General features: G+C 40.2%; 1 protein-coding gene across 7 annotated transcripts in view; it reads right to left on the bottom strand.

Moving 5' to 3' along the window:
* dcaf6 (ddb1 and cul4 associated factor 6) overlaps positions 1–21439 on the bottom strand; it is a 64860-nt gene extending 43421 nt beyond the window's left edge. For 4 of the 7 annotated variants that reach the window (XM_041868045.2, XM_041868060.2, XM_041868053.2 and 1 more), the window contains exons 1-2: positions 20983–21439; positions 10056–10117 (exon numbers count right to left, since the gene is read on the bottom strand). In XM_041868045.2, coding sequence (XP_041723979.1) covers positions 10056–10117; positions 20983–21073 — 153 coding nt within the window. In that variant the 5' untranslated portion in view covers positions 21074–21439. The remainder of the gene's footprint in view (positions 1–10055; positions 10118–20982) is intronic. The other 3 variants (XM_041868066.2, XM_041868083.2, XM_041868090.2) reach the window with 2 other exon arrangements.
* Between the last annotated feature and the right edge of the window lie 306 nt (positions 21440–21745).

Raw genomic sequence — 21745 nt, 5'->3', positions numbered from 1 at the left:
CCCCAATCAAATAGAAACCAGGTGAACGTTCACCAAATGAGAAACATGGAACTAGAATGGAACTAAAGGCGGTGAACGCCTTCGCTAGGCGTCATGTCTTTGGGACCGTAGATCAATATTTCATTAAGTCCTCCAGCGGAAGTCGATACACTCTTCCCTCCATTTCTGGGGCGAGACCCATCAGTGTGCAACAAGGTTGGTCACACAATCCCTCTTCATTGCCAAACCAAATTGGACCCCTCCTCCCCATCAACCCCCCAATTCCCAAATAGTCTTTCTGGGTGATTTAATCCCCTGTCATGTTTTATTTTCCGTCCCTTGTCGAGCAGCTTTAAAACACTGTAAATGGTATTGCATTTTCACAGAACGGCTGTAATTTCGGAGAAACTGCTCACATCACTGTCTGAGAAAATACATTAGCTTAATAAGAGTGGTGTGTTATGTGCTAAAATAACACACATATGCTGTAACTAGATATATATGGTTGATGGTTTAGATTAGAAAGACACACACCACACTATACAGACAGACACAAAAGGGAGCCCATTCTAAATGTGGGGGACAATGTCATGCATGCATTGGAAACAGACAGATTATCTTTCAATGATAAAGAACGCTAAAGTCTCTCCAAAGGGGGTAAGAATGTTTTCCTGTTGTCGCCACTCTGCTAACAACGTGTGTCAGTGGTGGCCAAGACAAAATACAGCCACGCTATTAAAGACTACACTGCTGTTAACTGGTATCCATCTAGAAAAGGCACAACATTTGATGTTACAGAAAAGTATTGTACAAATGTAGGTCTAGATTGTGTAATAAATAGGCTATTCACTGAAAAAACATGTTGGCATTGATATCACCGGTGGTAGGCGATGCTTTTCATATTATTTTCTTGCTTATTCAATTTCTTCTGGCCTAGCTCTGTGGGTTGCTAACATGAAATTGAGGAGATCATTAAATCATCACTATGACCACAATCAGGATTTGGAACTGCTTAAGGGAACAAAACCGGTAACGAAAGTGATCTGTAGTGTTCCGGAACAGAACTGATATATTCGTATTTTATTTGTAAAATGTTTTATCAATATGACATTACATAACACTAACAATACATATATATCAGTGGTTGGAATATTAAAAGAGCAACAAAAAAAAGTTAATATATTTGTTTTGATAAAAATACATCAACAAAAAACATTACACATACATTTGTTCCAATTTATGCCCTAGCTTCTCACCCGCACGTCCCTTATATACAGTTGAAGTAGGAAGTTTACATACACTTAGGTTGGAGTCATTAAAACTCATTTTTCAACCACTCCACAGATTTCTTGTTAACAAACTATAGTTTTGGCAAGTCGGTTAGGACATCTACTTTGTGCATGACACAAGTAATTTTTCCAAAAATTTACAGACAGACAGATTATTTCACTGTATCACAATTCCAGTGGGTCAGAAGTTCACATACACTAAGTTGACTGTGCCTTTAAACAGCTTGGAAAATTCCAGAAAATGATGTCATGGCTTTAGAAGCTACTGATAGGCTAATTGACATCATTTGAGTCAATTGGAGGTGTACCTGTGGATGTATTTCAAGGCCTACCTTCAAACTCAGTGCCTCTTTGCTTGACATCATGGGAAAATAAAAAGAAATCAGCCAAGACCTCATAAAAAAAATGGTAGACCTCCACAAGTCTGGTTCATCCTTGGGAGCAATTTCCAAACGCCTGAAGGTACCACGTTCATCTGTACAAACAATAGTACGCAAGTATAAACACCATGGGACCACACAGCCATCATACCGCTCAAGAAGGAGACGCGTTCTGTCTCCTAGAGATGGACGTACTTTGGTGCGAAAAGTGCAAATCAATCCCAGAACAGCAGCAAAGGACCTTGTGAAGATGCTGGAGGAAACAGGTACAAAAGTATCTATATCCACAGTAAAACGAGTCCTATATCGACATAACCTGAAAGGCTGCTCAGCAAGGAAGAAGCCACTGCTCCAAAACCGCCATAAAAAAGCCAGACCACAGTTTGCAACTGCACATGGGGACAAAGATCATACTTTTTTGAGAAATGTCCTCTGGTCTGATGAAACAAAAATAGAACTGTTTGGCTATAATGGCCATTGTTATGTTTGGATGAAAAAGGGGGTTGCTTGCAAGCCGAAGAACATCATCCCAACCGTGAAGCACGGGGTGGCAGCATCATGCTGTGGGGGTGCTTTGCTGCAGGAGGGACTGGTGCACTTCACAAAATAGGTGGCATCATGAGGAAGGAAAATTATGTGGATATATTAAAGCAACATCTCAAGACATCAGTCTGGAAGTTAAAGCTTGGACGCAAATGGGTCTTCCAAATGGACAATGACCCCAAGCATACTTCCAAAGTTGTGGCAAAATGGCTTAAGGACAACAAAGTCAAGGTATTGGAGTGGCCATCACAAAGCCCTGACCTCAATCCTATGGAGAATGTGGGCAGAACTGAAAAAGCATGTGCGAGCAAGGCCTACAAACCTGACTCAGTTACACCAGCTCTGTCAGGAGGAATGGGCCAAAATTCACCCAACTTATTGTGGGAAGCTTGTGGAAGGCTACCTGAAACGTTTGACCCAGGTTAAACAATTTAAAGGCAATGCTACGAAATACTTATTGAGTGTATGTAAACTTCTGACCCACTGGGAATGTGATGAAAGAAATAAAAGCTGAAATAAATCATTCTCTCTACTATTATTCTGACATATCACATTCTTAAAATTAAGTGGTGATCCTAACTGACCTAAGACAGGGAATTTTTACTAGGATTAAATGTCAGGAATTGTGAAAAACTGAGTTTAAATGTAATTAGAAAAGTGTTCCCATATCATACTAAATTTCCCTTTCCTCTCCTGTAATTTCGCTATCATTGATTCATAAGATGCAGTCTCCACCATGAGTTTGAGCCAATCTGTTGATTTCGGACCATCTGCGCTCTTCCAGTTACGTAGTATGAGTCTAGCCGCAGTAAGAAAACCCACTGAGGCAAGACCAAACTCTTCTTTGCTAACACCTGGTAGTAAAATAGATATATCCCCTAATAAGCACAGCTGTGAAAGGGAGCACCATGTGACATTCCCATATAGCATGCAAAAAGGTACCTACTTCACCCTTGCATTTCCAGCATAAATTATTTTGCAATAAACCCATTTTATGTAATCTAACTGGGGTCCAGTAGTATCTATGAACAATCTTATGTGTAAATGTACCCCTTGTATCCCTGGTACACCACCCTACATAGGAAACTACATTTTTCAATACATCCTCTTCAATGTCACAATTAAGATCCCTCTGCCAAATCAGTTTCCATATTGTGCATATGAGACTCTTTTATAAAAACACTGAAGCGGAGTGTGATATTCCTGGTAACATGAAATATTGTTCTAACAAGTTTTCATCTCTCTGGAGGTTAATACTCCTAAAAGACCCCATGCAGCTCCTTAGTTGTAAGTATTTCCAGAAATCAGCCTTATAATTGCAAATTACATTTCTCCTTCAGGTTCTGATATGATAAAGGAGTGCTTATGTCCTATAGATCCCCTAGTGCATGCAGGCCTTGTCTAAGCCATACCTCCCAGATAAATGAAATATTTTCCTATGGAAACCGATGGGTTGTGCATATGGAAGAATATTTTTGTTTATACTGGGAAATTCCAAGCATCTTATGAATCTTAACCCATACCTCTCGGGAATGTTGTAGGATTGGGTTATCCTCTTCAGTTGGCTGTCTCTGAATATTTTGGGGTGATAAGGCCTCAATAGGCTTAAACGGGGCTGTGATAGACCTGTCAATCTGAGTCCATCCCAAATGGGAATCATATTTGCCCCATTGTCTGGGCAATTTGGCTACTTCAAATGATATGTTGTAAAGTTCTACATTGGGTAGTGCTAGTCCTCCTTTATCCCTTGGAAAATATAACTTGTTCACATTTATTCTGGGGTTTTTCCCATCCCAAAGATAATCCTTAATCATTTGATTGTACTGCTTAAATAGTAAGGGAGAAATGGTCACAGGGAGCATCATGGACACATATTTAAACTGTGGTGCCACAACCATTTTCACAGTATTTATTTTGCCCCATAAAGTAAGATTAAGCAACCTCCATTTACCAAGATTATTCTTAATTTTTTGTAGTAGTGGCATCATATTAATTTGCATTATATTTTGCAGTTCATTGCTCAGTCTTATACCCAGGTATTTCATCCCTGATGGCACCCATTTTAACTGTAATGAAGTAATTGCAACAGGAGGACAGAATTTGGATACAGGCATAGCCTCTGACTTCTGCCAATTAATCTTATAACCAGATATCTGTGAGAACATGTCAATTGTGTTCAAAACCAAAGGGATTGATGTGGCCGGTTCCCTAATAAGTAACAATATGTCGTCAGCATATAAGAACAGTTTACGCTCTCTGGCACCTCCCATTACTCCTTTGATTCCTGAATCAGCTCTGATTGCTGCTGCCAAGGGCTCCAAAAATAGAGTAAAAAGGAGAGGTGAGAGAGGACTGCCCTGCTGGGTTCCCCTCGACAAATTAAAAAAAGGAAGAGATCATACCATTTGTGAGGACTGCTGCTCTTGGATTGGAGTATAATACCTTAACCCACTTGGTATTTGTCAAAAAGCCCCACTCCACCCTATCGAATGTCTTCTCTGCATCTAGGGAAAGGGCTGCCACCTGAGTATCCTCTTTTTGACTCAGCCACATGAGGTGAAGCAAACGTCTAAGATTGTCTGTGGAGGTTCTACTTTTTACAAATCCCATCTAATCTATGTTAATAATATGAGGTAAAACCTTCTCCAGCCTCATGGCTAGTACTTTGGAGAGCACCTTACAATAAACTCAGATTAAACTGATAGGGCGAAAACTGCCTGGGTCAGTGGGGTCTCTATCCTTCTTAAGAATGAATGAAATTAGTGCCTTATTAAAAGTGTCAAGTAGCTGCTCCAGCAGAACTGTTCTTTTCAAATCTTGAGAACTGGTTAATAAAAACAAAATGTGTTCCAAAAATATTTGTAATGTAAAGTAGCTTCAGAAAGTATTCATACCCCTTGACTTATTGACATTTTGTTGTGGTACAGCCTGAATTCAAAATGGATTCAATAGATTTGTTTCACACCTATCTACACACAATACCCCATAACAACAATTAGACATTTTTGCACATTTATTGAAAATGAAATACAGAAATATCGAATTTGTTTAAATATATATTTAAATATATTGTTTAAATATTCACACGTTAGAATCACCTTTGACAGTGATTACAGCTGTGAGTCTTTCTGGGTATGTCTCTAAGAGCTTTGCACACCTGCATTGTACAATATTTGCACAATATTCTGAAAAATAATATTTAAGCTCTGTCAAGTTAGTTGTTCATCATTGCTAGACAGCCATTTCTTGCAATAGATTTTCAAGCCGATTTAAGTCAAAACTTCATTCAATGTTGTCTTGGTAAGCAACTCCAGTGTATATTTGGCCTTGTGTTTTACGTTATTGTCCTTCTGAAAGGTGAATTTGTATTGTATGAATTAGTCTCGCAGTGTCTGATGGAACGCAAACTGAACCAGGTGTTCCTCTAGGATTTTGCCTGTGCTTAGCTCTATTGCGTTTATTTTTTTTCCTAAAAAACTCCCTAGTCCTTGCCGATGACAAGCATACCCATTACAAATCAAATCAAATTTTATGCAGCCACCAACCTTGCTTGAAAATATGAAGACTGGTACTCAGTGATGTGTTGGGTTGGATTTGCCACCAAAATAACGCTTTGTATTCAGGACATAAAGTTAATTTCTTTGTCACATTTTTTGCAGTTTTACTTTAGTGCAATGTTGTTGATCCATTCTCAGTTTCTCCTACCACAGCCATTAAACTCTGTAACTGTTTTAAAGTCACCATTGACCTCATTGTGAAATCCCTGAGCGGTTTCCTTCCTCTCCGGCAACTGCGTTAGGAAGGACACCTGTATCTTTGTAGTGACTGGCTGTATTGATACACCATCCAAAGTATAATTAATAACTGCACCATGCTCAAAGGGATAATCAATGTCTGCTTTTTTTTTAATCCATCTACCAACAGGTGCCCTTCTTTGAGAGGAGAGGCATTGGAAAACCTCCCTGGCCTTTGTAGTTGAATCTGTTTGAAATTCACTGCTTGACTAAGGGACCTTACAGATAATTGTATGTGTGGGGTACAGAGATGAGGAAATCATAAAAAAATAATGTTAAACACTTTTATTGCACACAGACTGAGTCCATGCAACTTGTGACTTGTTAAGCACATTTCTACTCCTGAACTTATTTAGGCTTGCCATAACAAAAGGGGTTGAATACTTATTAAGTTTTTAATTAATGGTAAACATTTCTAAAAACATATTTCCACTTAGACATTATGGGGTATTGTGTGTAGGCCAGTGACACAAAATCTCAATTTAATCCATTTTAAATTCAGGCTGTAACACAACAAAATGTGGGAAAAAATCAAGGGGTGTGAATACCTTCTGAAGGCACAGTAATTCTATAATTTGGTTAAGTTATAATGCTAGTAATAGCCTAAACACATTCCAATTCACGTCATGTCATGATGTTCAGCGCTTCAAGCCAAGCACCCTCCATGTCCACCCCTCTCTTGCTCTCCCCCCACCTGTGAAATTTCAGTGGCATCTCGGGCTTGCACTTACCTGACCAATCAAACATGTACACTACCAGTCAAAAGTTTGGACACACCTAAAGGGTTTTTCTTTATTTTTACTATTTTTTAGATTGTAGAATAATAGTGAAGACATCAAAACTATGAAATAACACATATGGAATCATGTAGAAACCAAAAGAGTGTTGAACAAATCAAAATGTATTTTATATTTGAGATTTTTCAAATAACCACCATTTGCCTTGATGACAGCTTTGCACACGCTTGGCATTCATGAGGTAGTGACCTGGAATGCATTTCAATTAACAGGTGTGCCTTGTTAAAAGTTAATTTGTGGAATTCCTTCTTAATGCATTTGAGCCAATCAGTTGTGTTGTGACAAGGTAGGGGGTATACAGAAGATGGCCCTATTTGGTAAAAGATCAAGTCCATATTATGGCAAGAACAGCTCAAAAAAGCAAAGCGAAATGAGAGTCCATTACTTTAAGACATGAAGGTCAGTCAATACGGAACATTTCAATAACTTTTAAAGTTTCTTCAAGTGCAGTCTCAAAACCATCAAGTGCTATGATGAAAATGGCTCTCATGAGGACCGCCACAGGAATGGAAGACCCAGAGTTTCCTCTGTTGCAGAGGATAAGTTCATTAGAGTTACCAGCCTCAGAAATTGCAGCCCAAATAAATGCTTCACAGAGTTCAAGTCACAGACACATCTCAACATCAACTGTTCAGAGGGAACTGTGTGAATCAGGCCTTCATGGTCGAATTGGTGCAAAGAAACCACTACTAAAGGACACCAATAATAAGAAGAGACCTGCTTGGGCCAAGAAACACGAGCAATGGACATTAGACCGGTGGAAATCTGTCCTTTGGTCTGTAGTCCAAATTTGAGATTTTTGGTTCTAACTGCCGTGTCTTTGTGAGACGTGGTGTGGGTGAACGGATGATCTCCGCATGTGTATTTCCCACCGTAAAGCATGGAGGAGGAGGTGTTATGGTGTGGGGGTGCTTTGCTGGTGACACTGTCTGTGATTTATTTAGAATTCAAGGCACACTTAACCAGCATGGCTACCACAGCATTCTGCAGCGATACTCCATCCCATCTGGTTTGGGCTTAGTGGGACTATCATTTGTTTTTCAACAGGACAATGACCCAGCACACCTCCAGGCTGTGTAAGGGCTATTTTACCAAGAAGGAGAGTGATGGAGTGCTGCACCAGATGACCTGGCCTCGACAATCCACCGACCTCAACCCAATTGAGATGGTTTGGGATGAGTCGGACGGCAGAGTGAAGGAAAAGCAGCCAACAAGTGCTCAGCATATGTGGGAACTTCTTCAATACTGTTGGAAAACCATTGCAGGTGAAGATGGTTGAGAGAATGCCAAGAGTGTGCAAAGCTGTCATCAAGACAAAGGGTGGCTATTTAAAGAATCTCAAATATAAAATACATGTTGATTTGTTTAACACTTTTTTGGTTACTACATGATTCCATATGTGTTATTTCATAGTTTTGATGTCTTCACTATTATTCTACAATGTAGAAAATAGTAAAAACAAAGAAAAACCTTTGAATGAGTAGGCGTGTCCAAACTTTTGACTGGTACTGTTTATAACATCTTACCCGTTCCACAGCAAGCTGCTCTATCGGCGCTAATTGGGGGAGTAAATGAATGTATGAACTGTACTATATGGGAACTATATGAACTGTAACTTTTCTTTCGTTATTTTCTGGTCGGAACGGAACTAAAAAAAGTGGGGTTCTCCTGCCACAACCACCATCTTTTTTGTTCAAGCAGACTGTAGCTTGATCTTAATATAGGCCTATCCTATCACCTGCATTACAAATTATTCTGCATGTTGTGTTGTATACTAATACTACTTGATCAAACTCTGTAGGAATACTGTGTGTCTGTGTCAGTCCTTTTGCCACCCAGACCACTGTGTGCCACCTTCTGTTGCCCAGATGCCCCTGGCTGCCCAGGTCCCTACCTCCCTCCACTCTCCAGCCTCAACTCAACCCGACTCAACCAGCGGGGTATACTACAAAGCAGGTTCAATGAATTAGCCAGCTAACTAAATATTCTGAAATTACTTTTAATGTTTTTGAAAGATAAGATTGAAATAGGCATGGTCTAATTGACTCAACAACCAAAAACACATTTCTAAGTTTCGCTTTCTTAATGAACCAGAAAACCAATAGTTATTCATCCAAGTTAGCTGGCTAACTCATTGATGCTGCTTTGTAGTATACCCCTCTGACCCTTCAGAGTCAGACTAGCATCATTTTGAATCAGTCTGAAACCAACCCCTACAGTAGTTTCTTCTCCTTGCCCCAAGCCCCAGTACCTTCTGTGTTGTAGATCTACAGGAAGAAGAAAGGTGTGAGCAGCAATACGGCACAAGCTCCCATAAACCCCCTTTAGAAATTCAGATCTGCATATGCCTACAACACCAAGGAGTCGAAACATGGGCAAGAGGCTGTTTAAGAAATGTGTATTTTTGTAAAATAAGTGTAATAATAGCCTACATGACAATACAGTATGTATTAGGCTACTTCTGTGATCCAGTACTTTTGTACAGTATGTTATCTACAGAGTAGATCTAAATGTATCTCTTCCATCTTAGTTTTTCAACATCTGGCAATACAGTGATTTGGGAAACTGAAAAGTGATGGCCCCCAGCACCAACACAACATCTCGTCACTCGTAAGGGCACAATAGAGGTTGTGAGTTAGAATGGCACCCGTGACATGTTGGAGGGCAGCTCGACTTCAGGTCTCCAAAATGAGAGAGAGGACGTTCGTGACAGACAGGACCTCAGGGAGAGAGACAGGGGCTGGTGATGCAGTAAGCGGAGCGACATTTAAAAATGGCTTCCTTACGTCTTCTTGTCCCTTTGCATCTTTCATATGCACTGATAAGGACTGGGTAGGTGGGAGTGATATGGCGTAAACTCCAAGCTACTGGTTTGAGAGAATAGAGATAACACAATTTGACAGAACTCGCTTGGACAAATATGTGTATGTAGCCTACAATCCGGGAATATTGCAGTAAGTTGTACGAGGGGATTGTGTATGGCAGACAGATTTTGTTTGTACTATGCAGAAGTTTCATCAACCCTTTGTTGTTTATCTCTTTATTTTCCAAACAGAAGACTCCAACCAACTGAATGGACAGGATTAGAATGACAGAATCACTCCCTGTCCATCTGTCCATCACTTCCTGTCTGTCCGTCACTCAGTCAGTCAGTCTCACTGACTGACAGACAGGGGGGAGGGTGAAGTGCTCTAAAGATGAAAGGAGGGACAGACATGCACAGTGTACACCACAGACACAAAAACATACACAGGGTGGGTAATGTGTACTTACACAGCCATCGTGAACATTGAGTGTCGCTTCGAGTTTCAGCCGCTGGACAAATTCTCTTCTACCTGTGCAGAAACAGAAGAAAGACTTTCTTTCAAGTCACAATTGTTTAGCCATGACTTGAACTTTCATTTATTTTTGGACTACTTCAGTCAGCATTAAAAATGACTGATGAATTCAAGTCATCGACTAGGGTAGATGACAAAGCAATGGCCATACCCTATACCAGAAGTGTTGGAACCCATTTGTAAGGCTCCATTTTGTTTTGCCATGGTTTGTTTTCATGCCTCAGCTCTCAGTATTTACAGAGGGAGCAGGGAGAGGACTAACGCGTCACATAGAATCATTGCAATCAGTCTTTCTGTGGCTTATAATGTATTATTCATCTTGAGGAAGCCTCCCTCGCATCTGCTGTCACCATCACAGGGAGAGGGGAAGAACCAAATGAGCAGGCTGCCTATCCTGTCCTGAAATAGACTAATGTCATGAAGAAAGGTTCAGGTTTGGCAGTGAACTTGCTTCTAAACTTAAACTGTATCAGGCTAGAAGATGCAGGTTTTAAAATAAATCCTCGCCTCAAATTATTCAACTTGCCTTAGAATAGTAAGAAAAAAAACATTGGGCGAGAATTCATGCCCTCAGGTAAAGCGATGACAGGCTAGAATCTAAAAACCATTCATTGCATTCTGTATTCGTAGAGGGCATGGAAAGGAAGGCCTTAGTTCCATCATCCACTATGACAGACTCTACTGTGCATTGACAGTACAAGGCCAATGTCAAAGGCAATAAAGTAGAATTACAGCAGACAGTCATTAACACTATGGCCTTTGTGACCTTGCGTGCCTCGGTGCCAGTCCTGAAATGCTCATATAAACAAACACTGATACTATGTATATTGTGTCGCCTAGCCAGATGAAATTGGAAAGTCCCATTCAATAATAGAGAGGCAAAGGTAAATAAATAGGTAATATGATAAATAAATAAACAGGCCAATGCTCTGTAATCGTATTGAAGTCTGAGCTTCAAGTTAGTAAGTGCATTCAAGGCACAATATCAGCTTTTGTCCTACATCTGGGTTCTAGTTCATTGCTGCTGCATTGCTGTTCAAATCAAACAGTTATTCGTGCCGGACTATCAACACTCCAGGCACCCCCCCACCCACACACACACCCCTATGCCATGATGTTCTTTTCACATCCAATCCATTTTGAGAGTGTTGAGGATTAGACCCAATCAATAAGAGAAAATGGAGGGCAACAGAGAGCTCTTCCCAGGTCAGTGATGTCCCCAAAGACATGCCTGAAAGCTGCCCATTTTACGCTCACACCTTCTGGAATGAACAGCTTCGGCTGCATCAATATAACGATATTTCACCATTGGAGAAGTGGAATATTGAAGACATGCTTGTAAAAAGGCCTGACAGCTCAAAATGGTGTTGTCTCCATATCCCCTCCTTTGTCTTCAACCTTCAGATATTTAAAGTCAAATGTCTAAAAAGAGAATGAGACACCAGATAAACATGTCCCAGCCCCCTCTTTATTTTTCTGATAAGCATTGATGTCATGTGATGATAGATTTAACATATTTAGCTGAAACCATGTAGGCTACTTTGATCTTGCTAAATCTCATGGGTGAGGAAGACTGTGCAACATATAGCCTTAAATGTTCTATGGTTAGCCTAGGCCTAACTCTCCCTTAAAGTATCCTTCTAGCTTTTGTTGGGATTTAGATTCCACAAATGCTATGCTAGCCCCCCTGGCGGCCCCCCTTTTACAGTGCCAAATGTAGCCTCTAACTGGTAGGATTACATGCATGTCTCTCCTGTCCATTGATTTTGACAGTTCTAGCAACACAGCCAGCCTAGTCAAGCTAAATGCAGCGCTAGGCAGATCCATACGCCACCTGCCCCACCCCTGGGCCTGCTAATCCTCACTCAAACACCACTCAATACAATCACAGGTTAGCTTGGCCCCAGATAGAAAATACACATTTACCATTCCGGTAGCCCCAGACAGCATAACCACATATAGCCTATAACATCATGCTATACAAGCTAAAGTGTCACCACATCCCAGTGTCACCAAACCCTAGAGAAGAGAAGTGACAGGCAATTGACCCTGTGCCAAGAGGTCTGATTCTGAAGAAGGAGCCATAGTGGGTTTAAAAACTAGACACACTTTAATTTTTCAGTGTTTCTCATTCTTGAGGTAGATGACACTAAAACCACTGGTACGGATGGAGATGTGTGCCAACATTTGCATCCCATCAGTGACTGAGACTGTCTGGGCCTCTGATTGAAGATGGTTGGTATCCTGAATGGCATGGTTAGCACAGTGTCTGTCAATTCCATAAAGTTTGAGAGCAGAGGCATCTTTGAGTCAATATCACATAGGATACCATGACCATAGCTTTGTTGCTACACACTGTGCACGGTGGTTGATACTGTAGCTTTTCAAGCATGTGGTAATTGTTATTCATCTTTGGGAAACAGAGAATGTGAAACCTGCAGAAGATCACATCTCTCAAAGCCACTTCCTCACTAATGATTCACTGAAATCATATTTGTGATAAAGTGTAACATACATACTAAGCTTGCCCTAAAGTAAATTGCCAAAATGATATAGCCTAATTAGCCTACTCCAATAAATAAAATAAATATAGGCTACTACACCAGAAAGCATGATTTGGCCAGAGAGGATCATTAGATTATTTTTTAAAAATAAGATGTGGATTGCTTTAAATCGCATTGTCTACAGTCGGGAGGGCCCACAGTTTGGGCAGCGCGAGCGGATATGCTAACTAGATGATTGTTGAGTTGCAACTGTCAGTGAAAGGTAGAGGCCCAGCCAGGCATACCGCAATATTTCAAAAATACAATCATGGGAAAACAGTTTGTTAAGCAAATGGCTAATGCTGTAAAGAGAAGACAAGATTCTAATCTGTCTTTTAGTTATCAACATTCTCAACTTAATTGAGCGAACAGTATAGCCTAGGCCTACCTTCTTGGCACCAGCGGAGAGCATCGGCCATATCCCCGGTGAGTGCTCATATTCACTCTTTATCATTGTTGGGTCAGTGCCACATGAAAGTTTGTTTTTGGACAATAATTTCCTCCTCCAGGTTAGATGGACGTCATATTGTATGTGTCTCCCCTTCTCGTAGGCCTTTTATATGGATCCGACAATGTTGTTTTTATTGATCTGTTTGTCAGTGTAAGCAGAGTAGTGTATCTTGTAATTTGTGTAAAAATATATATGTTTCACCTAATGTCTCCAGTCATATAAAGTGTAGTAGAATTGCATGAAATGTGTTTATAAAAAGCCAAATTTTTCCCCTGCAAAAAAAGAAACGTATCTGATATAGCCTATAGCAGGGGTGTCAAACTCATTTTAGCTCAGGGGCCACATGGAGGAGAATCTATTCCTAAGTGGGCCGGACCGGAAAAATCATGGTATATATATATAACTTAAAAACAACAACTTCAGATTGTTTTCTTTGTTTTAATACGATCAACATACAACATAAAACTGGAGCCTGAGGACAGTGTGTCCAAAATAGTACAAGCACAACATCACTATTAATCATAAAACACGTCAAGTTTATTTGAAAATTCTAAAGAAAAAGAACACACAAACACACACTGCCTCAGTGATTAACAGAACTGTTTCACAGATCACATAACTATATCAGGGTGTCATTTCTCAGGCAGAAATGTAGATAAAAATAATGAAATCCTGTTCCCCAAACAAGTGCAAGAACCACAGAGTCAAGAATAGGTTAAATATACAAATAAAATAAAAACAATTAAAAACAATAGCACATCAACATAAAAACATATAAACATAAAGCTGGAGCCTGAGGACAGTGTCCAAAAGCACAACATCACTATTAATCATAAAACACCTCAAGTTATTTGAAAGTTCTGAGGACAAAGAACAAACACACAATGCCTCAGTGATTCACAGAAGTATATCACAGAACGTCATTTTTCAGGCAGAAATGTAGATAAAAAGAATGAAATCCTGTTCCCCAAACAAGTGCAAGAACCACAGAGTCAAGAATAGGTTAAATATACAAATAAAATAAAATCAATTAAAAACAATAGCACATCAACATAAAAACATATAAACATAAATCTGAAAGCGTTGCTCAAACTCCCGTAACAGTCCCGTTATTTTATCTTTGAACCGCTTCATGTCTGCCACATGTTGGGTCGCGCACACATTTTTCAGACAGGGGAAGTGAGCTGCATCTCCACCGGCAAGTTGCGTCTCCCACAATGACAGCTTCAACTTGAAAGAATGTATGCTGTCATAATACTGCGTGACAACTTTGTTGCGCCCTTGCAAATCAAATCAAATTTTATTGGTCACATGCGCCGAATACAACAGGTGCAGACATTACAGTGAAATGCTTACTTACAGCCCTTAACCAACAGTACATTTATTTTAAACAAAAAAAGTAAGAATAAAACAACAACAACAAAAAGTGTTGAGAAAAAAAGAGCAGAAGTAAAATAAAGTGACAGTAGGGAGGCTATATATATACAGGGGGGTACCGTTGCAGAGTCAATGTGCGGGGGCACCGGCTAGTTGAGGTAGTTGAGGTAATATGTACATGTGGGTAGAGTTAAAGTGACTATGCATAAATACTTAACAGAGTAGCAGCAGCGTAAAATGGGGTGGGGGGGCAGTGCAAATAGTCCGGGTAGCCATGATTAGCTGTTCAGGAGTCTTATGGCTTGGGGGTAGAAGCTGTTGAGAAGTCTTTTGGACCTACACTTGGCACTCCGGTACCGCTTGCCGTGCGGTAGCAGAGAGAACAGTCTATTTGTTCAAGTTATTCAGGTGCTCTGTAACATCCACCATAAATGCAAGGTCCTGCATCCATTCTGCGGAATGAAATTCTAACACTGGTTTGCCCTTTTCTTCCATGAACTGTTCAATTTCTTCTCGTAAATCAAAGAAACGCCTCAGCATATTTTGGTTTCATCTGACCATATGACATTCTCCCAATCCTCTTCTGGATCATCCAAATGCCCTCTAGCAAACTTCAGACGGGCCTGGACATGTACTGGCTTAAGCAGGGGGACACGTCTTGCACTGCAGGATTTGAGTCCCTGGCGGCGTAGTGTGTTACTGATGGTAGGCTTTGTTACTTTGGTCCCAGCTCTCTGCAGGTCATTCACTAGGTCCCCCTGTGTGGTTCTGGGATTTTTGCTCACCGTTCTTGTGATCATTTTTACCCCACGGGGTGAGATCTTGCGTGGAGCCCCAGATCGAGGGAGATTATCAGTGGTCTTGTATGTCTTCCATTTCCTAATAATTGCTCCCACAGTTGATTTCTTCAAACCAAGCTGCTTACCTATTGCAGATTCAGTCTTCCCAGCCTGATGCAGGTCTACAATTTTGTTTCTGGTGTCCTTTGACAGCTCTTTGGTCTTGGCCATAGTGGAGTTTGGAGTGTGACTGTTTGAGGTTGTGGACAGGTGTCTTTTATACTGATAACAAGTTCAAACAGGTGCCATTAATACAGGTAACGAGTGGAGGACAGAGGAGCCTCTTAATGAAGAAGTTACAGGTCTGTGAGAGCCAGAAATCTTGCTTGTTTGTAGGTGACCAAATACTTATTTTCCACCATAATTTGCAAATCAATTCATTAAAAATCCTACAATGTGATTTTCAGGAATTTTTTTCTCAATTTGTCTGTCATAGTTGACGTGTACCTATGATGAAAATTACAGGCCTCTCTCATCTTTTTAAGTGGGAGAACTTGCACAATTGGTGGCTGACTAAATACTTTTTTTCCCCACTGTAACAGTATGATTCTATGGAGCTTGATCATTCTTTTTCACCAGCAAGTGAAACAGCCACACAATTAAACAGGCTAAAAAGGCACAGACTGAGTAGTAGAACATTGTAGAAATGTATGTTAGCTGATGGCAACACAACAGATGGGAATCAAATAGAAGCACAGCAAATCAAAAACAATGAATATAGCCTAGGCATATAAAAACGTCGTGTTTTAATCAGAGCATCATCGATTTTTGTGAATGGTGCTCAAGGAAAAGCCTGGTGCAGTTTCAGTTCAGGGTCCTCTGACATGAGTGCACATATCCAGTACCCACACTACCTGAGAAACCCCAGTGTTGTCCTGGTCCACCCACTTGGGATGCCAGTCAGTGTAGTGGAGAGCCAACCCCAGGAAGAGTGGTGTATAGGAGGGACAGCTGAAGGTTTGTAAACAACCACTACAGAGCTGCAGGCAGTAAATTAATATCAACAGGAAGAAGGATTAAGTAAACCAATACATGTCCTCATTATAGAAACAGTAGATTGTTATGATCATTTTGAAGTTGATGATCCCATTACTGTAGCCTCCTCTGTCATATGCTTACTGTTTCATTTAAGATCATGTAGTCTGGTGTACCACACTCATAGGACTTTGTTCCTTGCAGACACTGCAGCTGTTGAAAAAGACTGGGCTTTCTTTTCTAGACCATAGACTTTAGATTAAGACCCAGGTCAGAAAGAGGCTTTTAATTCCAGTGCATTTCCCACTCAAGCAGATTCATTTCAGAGTCTCTGTTATATTATGAGTAGCCCATTTGCCCCAAATCGACTGATTCTTTCCCTGTGTGTCGAGGAAAACAAACACTGATGCCAGTGCGTTTGAACACTTACTGTACTCTGATTTTAAAGCTTTGGTTGTGGCCTTTGTTTTATGAATCATCCAATCTGTGCTCATGTTGTGTCCCAATTAAATCTGTCCCCCATGAAACGTAACTGAGATGAATGGAGACCTGTGTGTGGGCGGAAGGAAGCGATGATGATGTTTGTGCTGTCGTTCTGTGAAGTCCAGCAGGGTGTTAAGGATTATGTATCAATTATTCAACTCCTGGCCCCATCTCCCACACACACGCACACACTGAGAACTGGATGTGTAGGAGGTAAAGCTATGTGTATGGGCAATTCCACAGTAACAGAATGACACTGAGACTCAGATTTTCACTTCAAAGTATGCCAAACAAAATACTATATGCCAATCCTTCAGCCATAGTTATAACAGGCCATATCTGCTCTGCTCCATTCAGAATCACTAGAAGCAGCAGACAAGGCGATCCAATTTCGCCTTTGCTATTCTTATTATCCATGGAACGCCTGGCCCAGGCAATTCGTCAATCGAAGAAAATAACACTAAAATCTACCGATCACTTCATCTCATTATACGCAGACAATATTTTACTATATTTAGACAATGTATCTCAATCGCTCCCAAAAGCACTGAAGACCGTAGATACATTTTATAGCTTGAGATTAAGCAGAATTATCTAACCAAAAACAGCCCTACTGCCTCTCAAGACCCCGATGGATGAGTCCATCTCTACTTATGGAATCACAATAGTTCCCATTTTTTTATATTTGGGAGTAGATATATTTCCTTCCTTAGATAAAACCATTGCCAGAAACTTTAACAAAACGCTCAAAATCGAGTAACCGGCAGAATATCTATTGTCAAAATGAATATATTGCCACGGCTGAATTTCTGTAGTTCATTGCGTATGGCTCCCCCTTCTGGCTTTTGGGATAAAATTCACAGTGCGGTCTCAAAATGTATATGGCAAGGTAAACGATTTCCAGGTACTAGCATTTCGTCCCATCCTGAAATTGATTTAGACATGATTCTTCTGCCCGCTTGCTGAGTATAGAGAGAAATATGGTGTATCCTATTGCCCTGGAAGAGGGGATCTTCACTGATATATCCCTTAAACAATGTAAACTACGCTTCGGTCCTATTATTGCTCACACAATTTCTATTTGGCGCAAAATTGAAAAACAATGTAACTGGGAATCAAAATGCCATGCCCATACTCCAATATTTCACAATAATGCCTTGCAATCTGGATGGCGGACTATTGCATTCCCCCAATGGTCCAAATGTGGAATCTGTACCCTTACCGATATCATGGACAGTAATGGTTTGAGAACATTTCAAGATTTGAAAGATACATACACATTACCAGGCAACTCCTTTTTTCTACATTTACAACTTAGGTCAGCTATGCTGGACTATTGAGTCCCTTGGGAAACCCAACTACCGAACCATCCAATGATGGGATTTATAAATAAATGATCTGGGCTTCCGAAAGGACTGAACTCTATAATATATAAACAACTTTTGGAAAGCTCATATTCTGAGTTAGCCATTAAAAAAGTATGGTCCACAGATTTTCAGTTTGTTCACAAACTGTATCTAACACCAACGAAATGTTTTACGATGAAATTGGCCCCAAATCACAGCTGTTTACTGTGTCCCCTAAAATCAGGAACGCACATTTCTTCATATGATGTGGGAGTGCCCTGCAGTTAAATGCTTCTGGGGCAAAGTAACAAAATTAATTTAGAAGTGCATGAATTTAAATATTCTGTGCTTTGCATCTATCATGTTACTTAACGATGACAGCCCCTTATAACTCTCAATCAATCAGAGAAGATTACTTCTGGCAGGCAGTTGTTGGGCTCAAAAAATTGTTGGGCTCTAAGATGGCAACCACCTCATGCTCTCCCATTTAACCAGTGGATACAGTTTCTATTAGAAGTTATAACATTAGAATTATCAACAGAGAGAATAAATGGTGCTAGCCAAGGAACAATTGAGGCCTGGACAAATGTACTTGACTCTGTAAAGACAATCTCAGCTAAAGCCCCACACATACAGTGCCGTGAAAAAGTATTTTCCCCCTTTCTAATTTTCTCTACTTTTGCATATTTTTGATACTGAATGTTATCAGATCTTCAACCAAAACCTAATATTAGATAAAGGGAACCTGAGTGAACAAATAACACAACAATTACATACTTTATTTATTTAATAAACAAAGTTATGCAACACCCAATGTCCCTGTGTGAAAAAGTAATTGCCCCCTTACACTCAATAACTTGTTGTGCCACCTTTAGCTGCAATGACTCCAACCAAACGCTTCCTATAGTTGTTGATCAGTCCCTCACGTCGCTGTGGAGGAATTTTGGCCCACTCTTCAAGCAGAATTGCTGTAACTCAGCGACATTTGTGGGTTTTCAAGCATGAACTGCTCGTTTCAAGTCCTGCCACAACATCTCAATTGGGATTAGGTCTGGGCTTTGACTAGGCCATTCCAAAACTTCAAATGTGTTGCTTTTTAGCCATTTCTTGATTGTGTGTTTTGGATCATTGTCTTGCTGCATGAACCTGCTACGCTTCAGCTCACAGACGGACGGCCTGACATTCTCCTGTAGAATTCGCTGATATAGAGCAGAATTCATGGTTTATTCTATTAAGGCAAGTCGTCCAGGTCCTGAGGCAGCAAAGCATCCCCAAACCATCACCATGCTAGACCGTTGGTATGAGGTTCTTACTGTGGTATGCAGTGTTTGGTTTTTGCCAGGCATGATGGGACCCATGTCTTCCAAAAAGTTATACTTTTGAATCATCGGTCCATAGAATATTCTTCCAAGAGTCTTGATGATCAAATAAATTATACCCAGCTCATATTGGTTATGGTACAGAAACGGTATGACGGTATGAAAATCTGGATACCGCCCAGCCCTATTGTATGCATTACTTTGTTGTTGTTTTTTGTACCTGTAACACCCCCCCCCCCAAAAAAAAAAACTACATAAAAACATGGTCACAAAAAAACATAGAGAGATTTTACCATCATTCTGTTACCAAACTTTACATCTGCACTGTTCTTTGAGCGAATGTGTTTTTGTAACATTTTCAGTGGAAATGTTTAAAAGTCGTCCTTGTGCATAGAGTTGTTTGATATGTTTAACTTTGCAATCCCTGGTTTTTGTTTGGCATACTTTTAAAGTCAAAAATCGGAGTCTCAGCATCATTCCGTTACCGTGGAACTGCCCGGTTCTGATGGGGTACGACAATTGAACTAAGCTCATGAGGCATTTATAAGTATATTCTTCAAGAATCAATGGGAATATATCATTAATTTATAAATCAAAAAATTGATGTTGCAATTAAGGATTCTAGCTTTAATGATATGGCAGATTTTTTTTCAGTTCAAACTGATTTTAAACATGAGCATGAATTCTTTAGAATGGCCCATCCTCTAACAGATGCCAGAACCCAGTGGGAGATGATAAACATTGGAAACTTGTAAGAGTTTAAAGGACAGATGGCGAAAGACAGCATTTGACCTGTCTGGATGTTAGTAATTGCACACAGTTCAAGTTCAACAATGCTGTTATGTTTACATTATACATGTTTACATTGTTTTCTCTCAAAGGCCAAGGTTTGATAGTCAGACAAAAGGATGTCTTCAATCATAATATAATCACCTATAATATAATGATAGCTACTAATTTGATAAGCAACTGGGCAAATCGCAATAACCAACACTTCCAATGACTTGGCCCAAGACTCTTTCTCTATATTCTGCCGAAATACAGTCTTCAAATGACCAGCATTATTATTTATTTTGTAAGGTCAACGGGTAGACTGCAGGTGGATATAGAAATGTACCCCTAGGCCTATCTACAACTTGTATAACCTATGTGAGGAAAGAATCGGTTAATCAAACATCAATATCAACACAGGAATTCACAAACTGGCACAAATATACGTAATGGTGTATCTTATGTGTAGCTACTTAAAAAGGCATAGCTAGTTGTGGCAAGTGAAGGGGTATTGTTACAAATAGCAAGCTGCCCAAGCGGAAAGGAAAGCAATCGTTGCAATGAAACAAAGTATCAACGCTACTGTTGTCTAAACTGGGAAACAAGATAGCACAATGTTGTTGCATTGTTGTCAGTTTGTATTTCACGTGTCGGCAAGCTAATCAAAAATATAGCTAGCTAGTTAACTGATCGACGTTCACTAGCTGTAGATGTCTGTGCTGTTGCAAATTATTTTGGACCGAGTCAGGAGCTCTTACCTAAGTAGTTGATCCTGACAGCATTCGGTTCATTATATCCAATGGAGCGCTTGTTAACATCCCAAACCAGGTTACCAGAGCAGGACATCATGCTCGAACCTCTTTATATTTAAAAATAGCATTGAAATACAGTTGTAAACCCTGCCTTCTGACTATCGCCTTTGGATGTTGTTTTGCTTGTTCTCTGCGGGGTCGTTGGGGCCGTTGCGACGTACAGTAGCTAGCTAGTAACGTCAGCATGCGCGCTAAGCTTACTCTAGCTATATAAAGCTATCTTTATCGCCCGTCTTCACTTTGCAGCCTCTCTTCGGTCGCTATATTCCTCTGATGTTTGTTATTTGGATGGCTCGCTACTTCTCTGTCTTGTTGTGTTAAACCCTGCCGTTGCAACCAATTAACTCCCTGGTTGAAACAACGCGATAAAGCAGGTTCTCAAAGGTATGCGAGCCGTTCTATTTCTATGGTCGAGACCATTAATCGAGACCGTCAACGTTGCAGCGGTATGACGCAGCCCTTAATGAGTAGACCCTCTAGTCTCTAACAATATTAGTTGAAAACCCAGTTGAGGCCATTATATATAATATAGTTATAATTGCGCGATGCTGTAATAAAGTGTTATCATATTAATACTGGATGTGTAGGTAGATTAACAAACGGTAGACTCTGGGGACCGTTCAGCAGGACGCAACGTTTTGGAGCGTTCAGATGTAAAGCTTCAAGTTCCTCGGTGAACACACATCCCTGACAACCTGAAACGGTCCAT

Source organism: Coregonus clupeaformis, chromosome 4 (assembly GCF_020615455.1).
Source record: "Coregonus clupeaformis isolate EN_2021a chromosome 4, ASM2061545v1, whole genome shotgun sequence".
NCBI lineage: Eukaryota > Metazoa > Chordata > Actinopteri > Salmoniformes > Salmonidae > Coregonus > Coregonus clupeaformis.
This window is presented reverse-complemented; position numbering and strand designations above follow the sequence as displayed.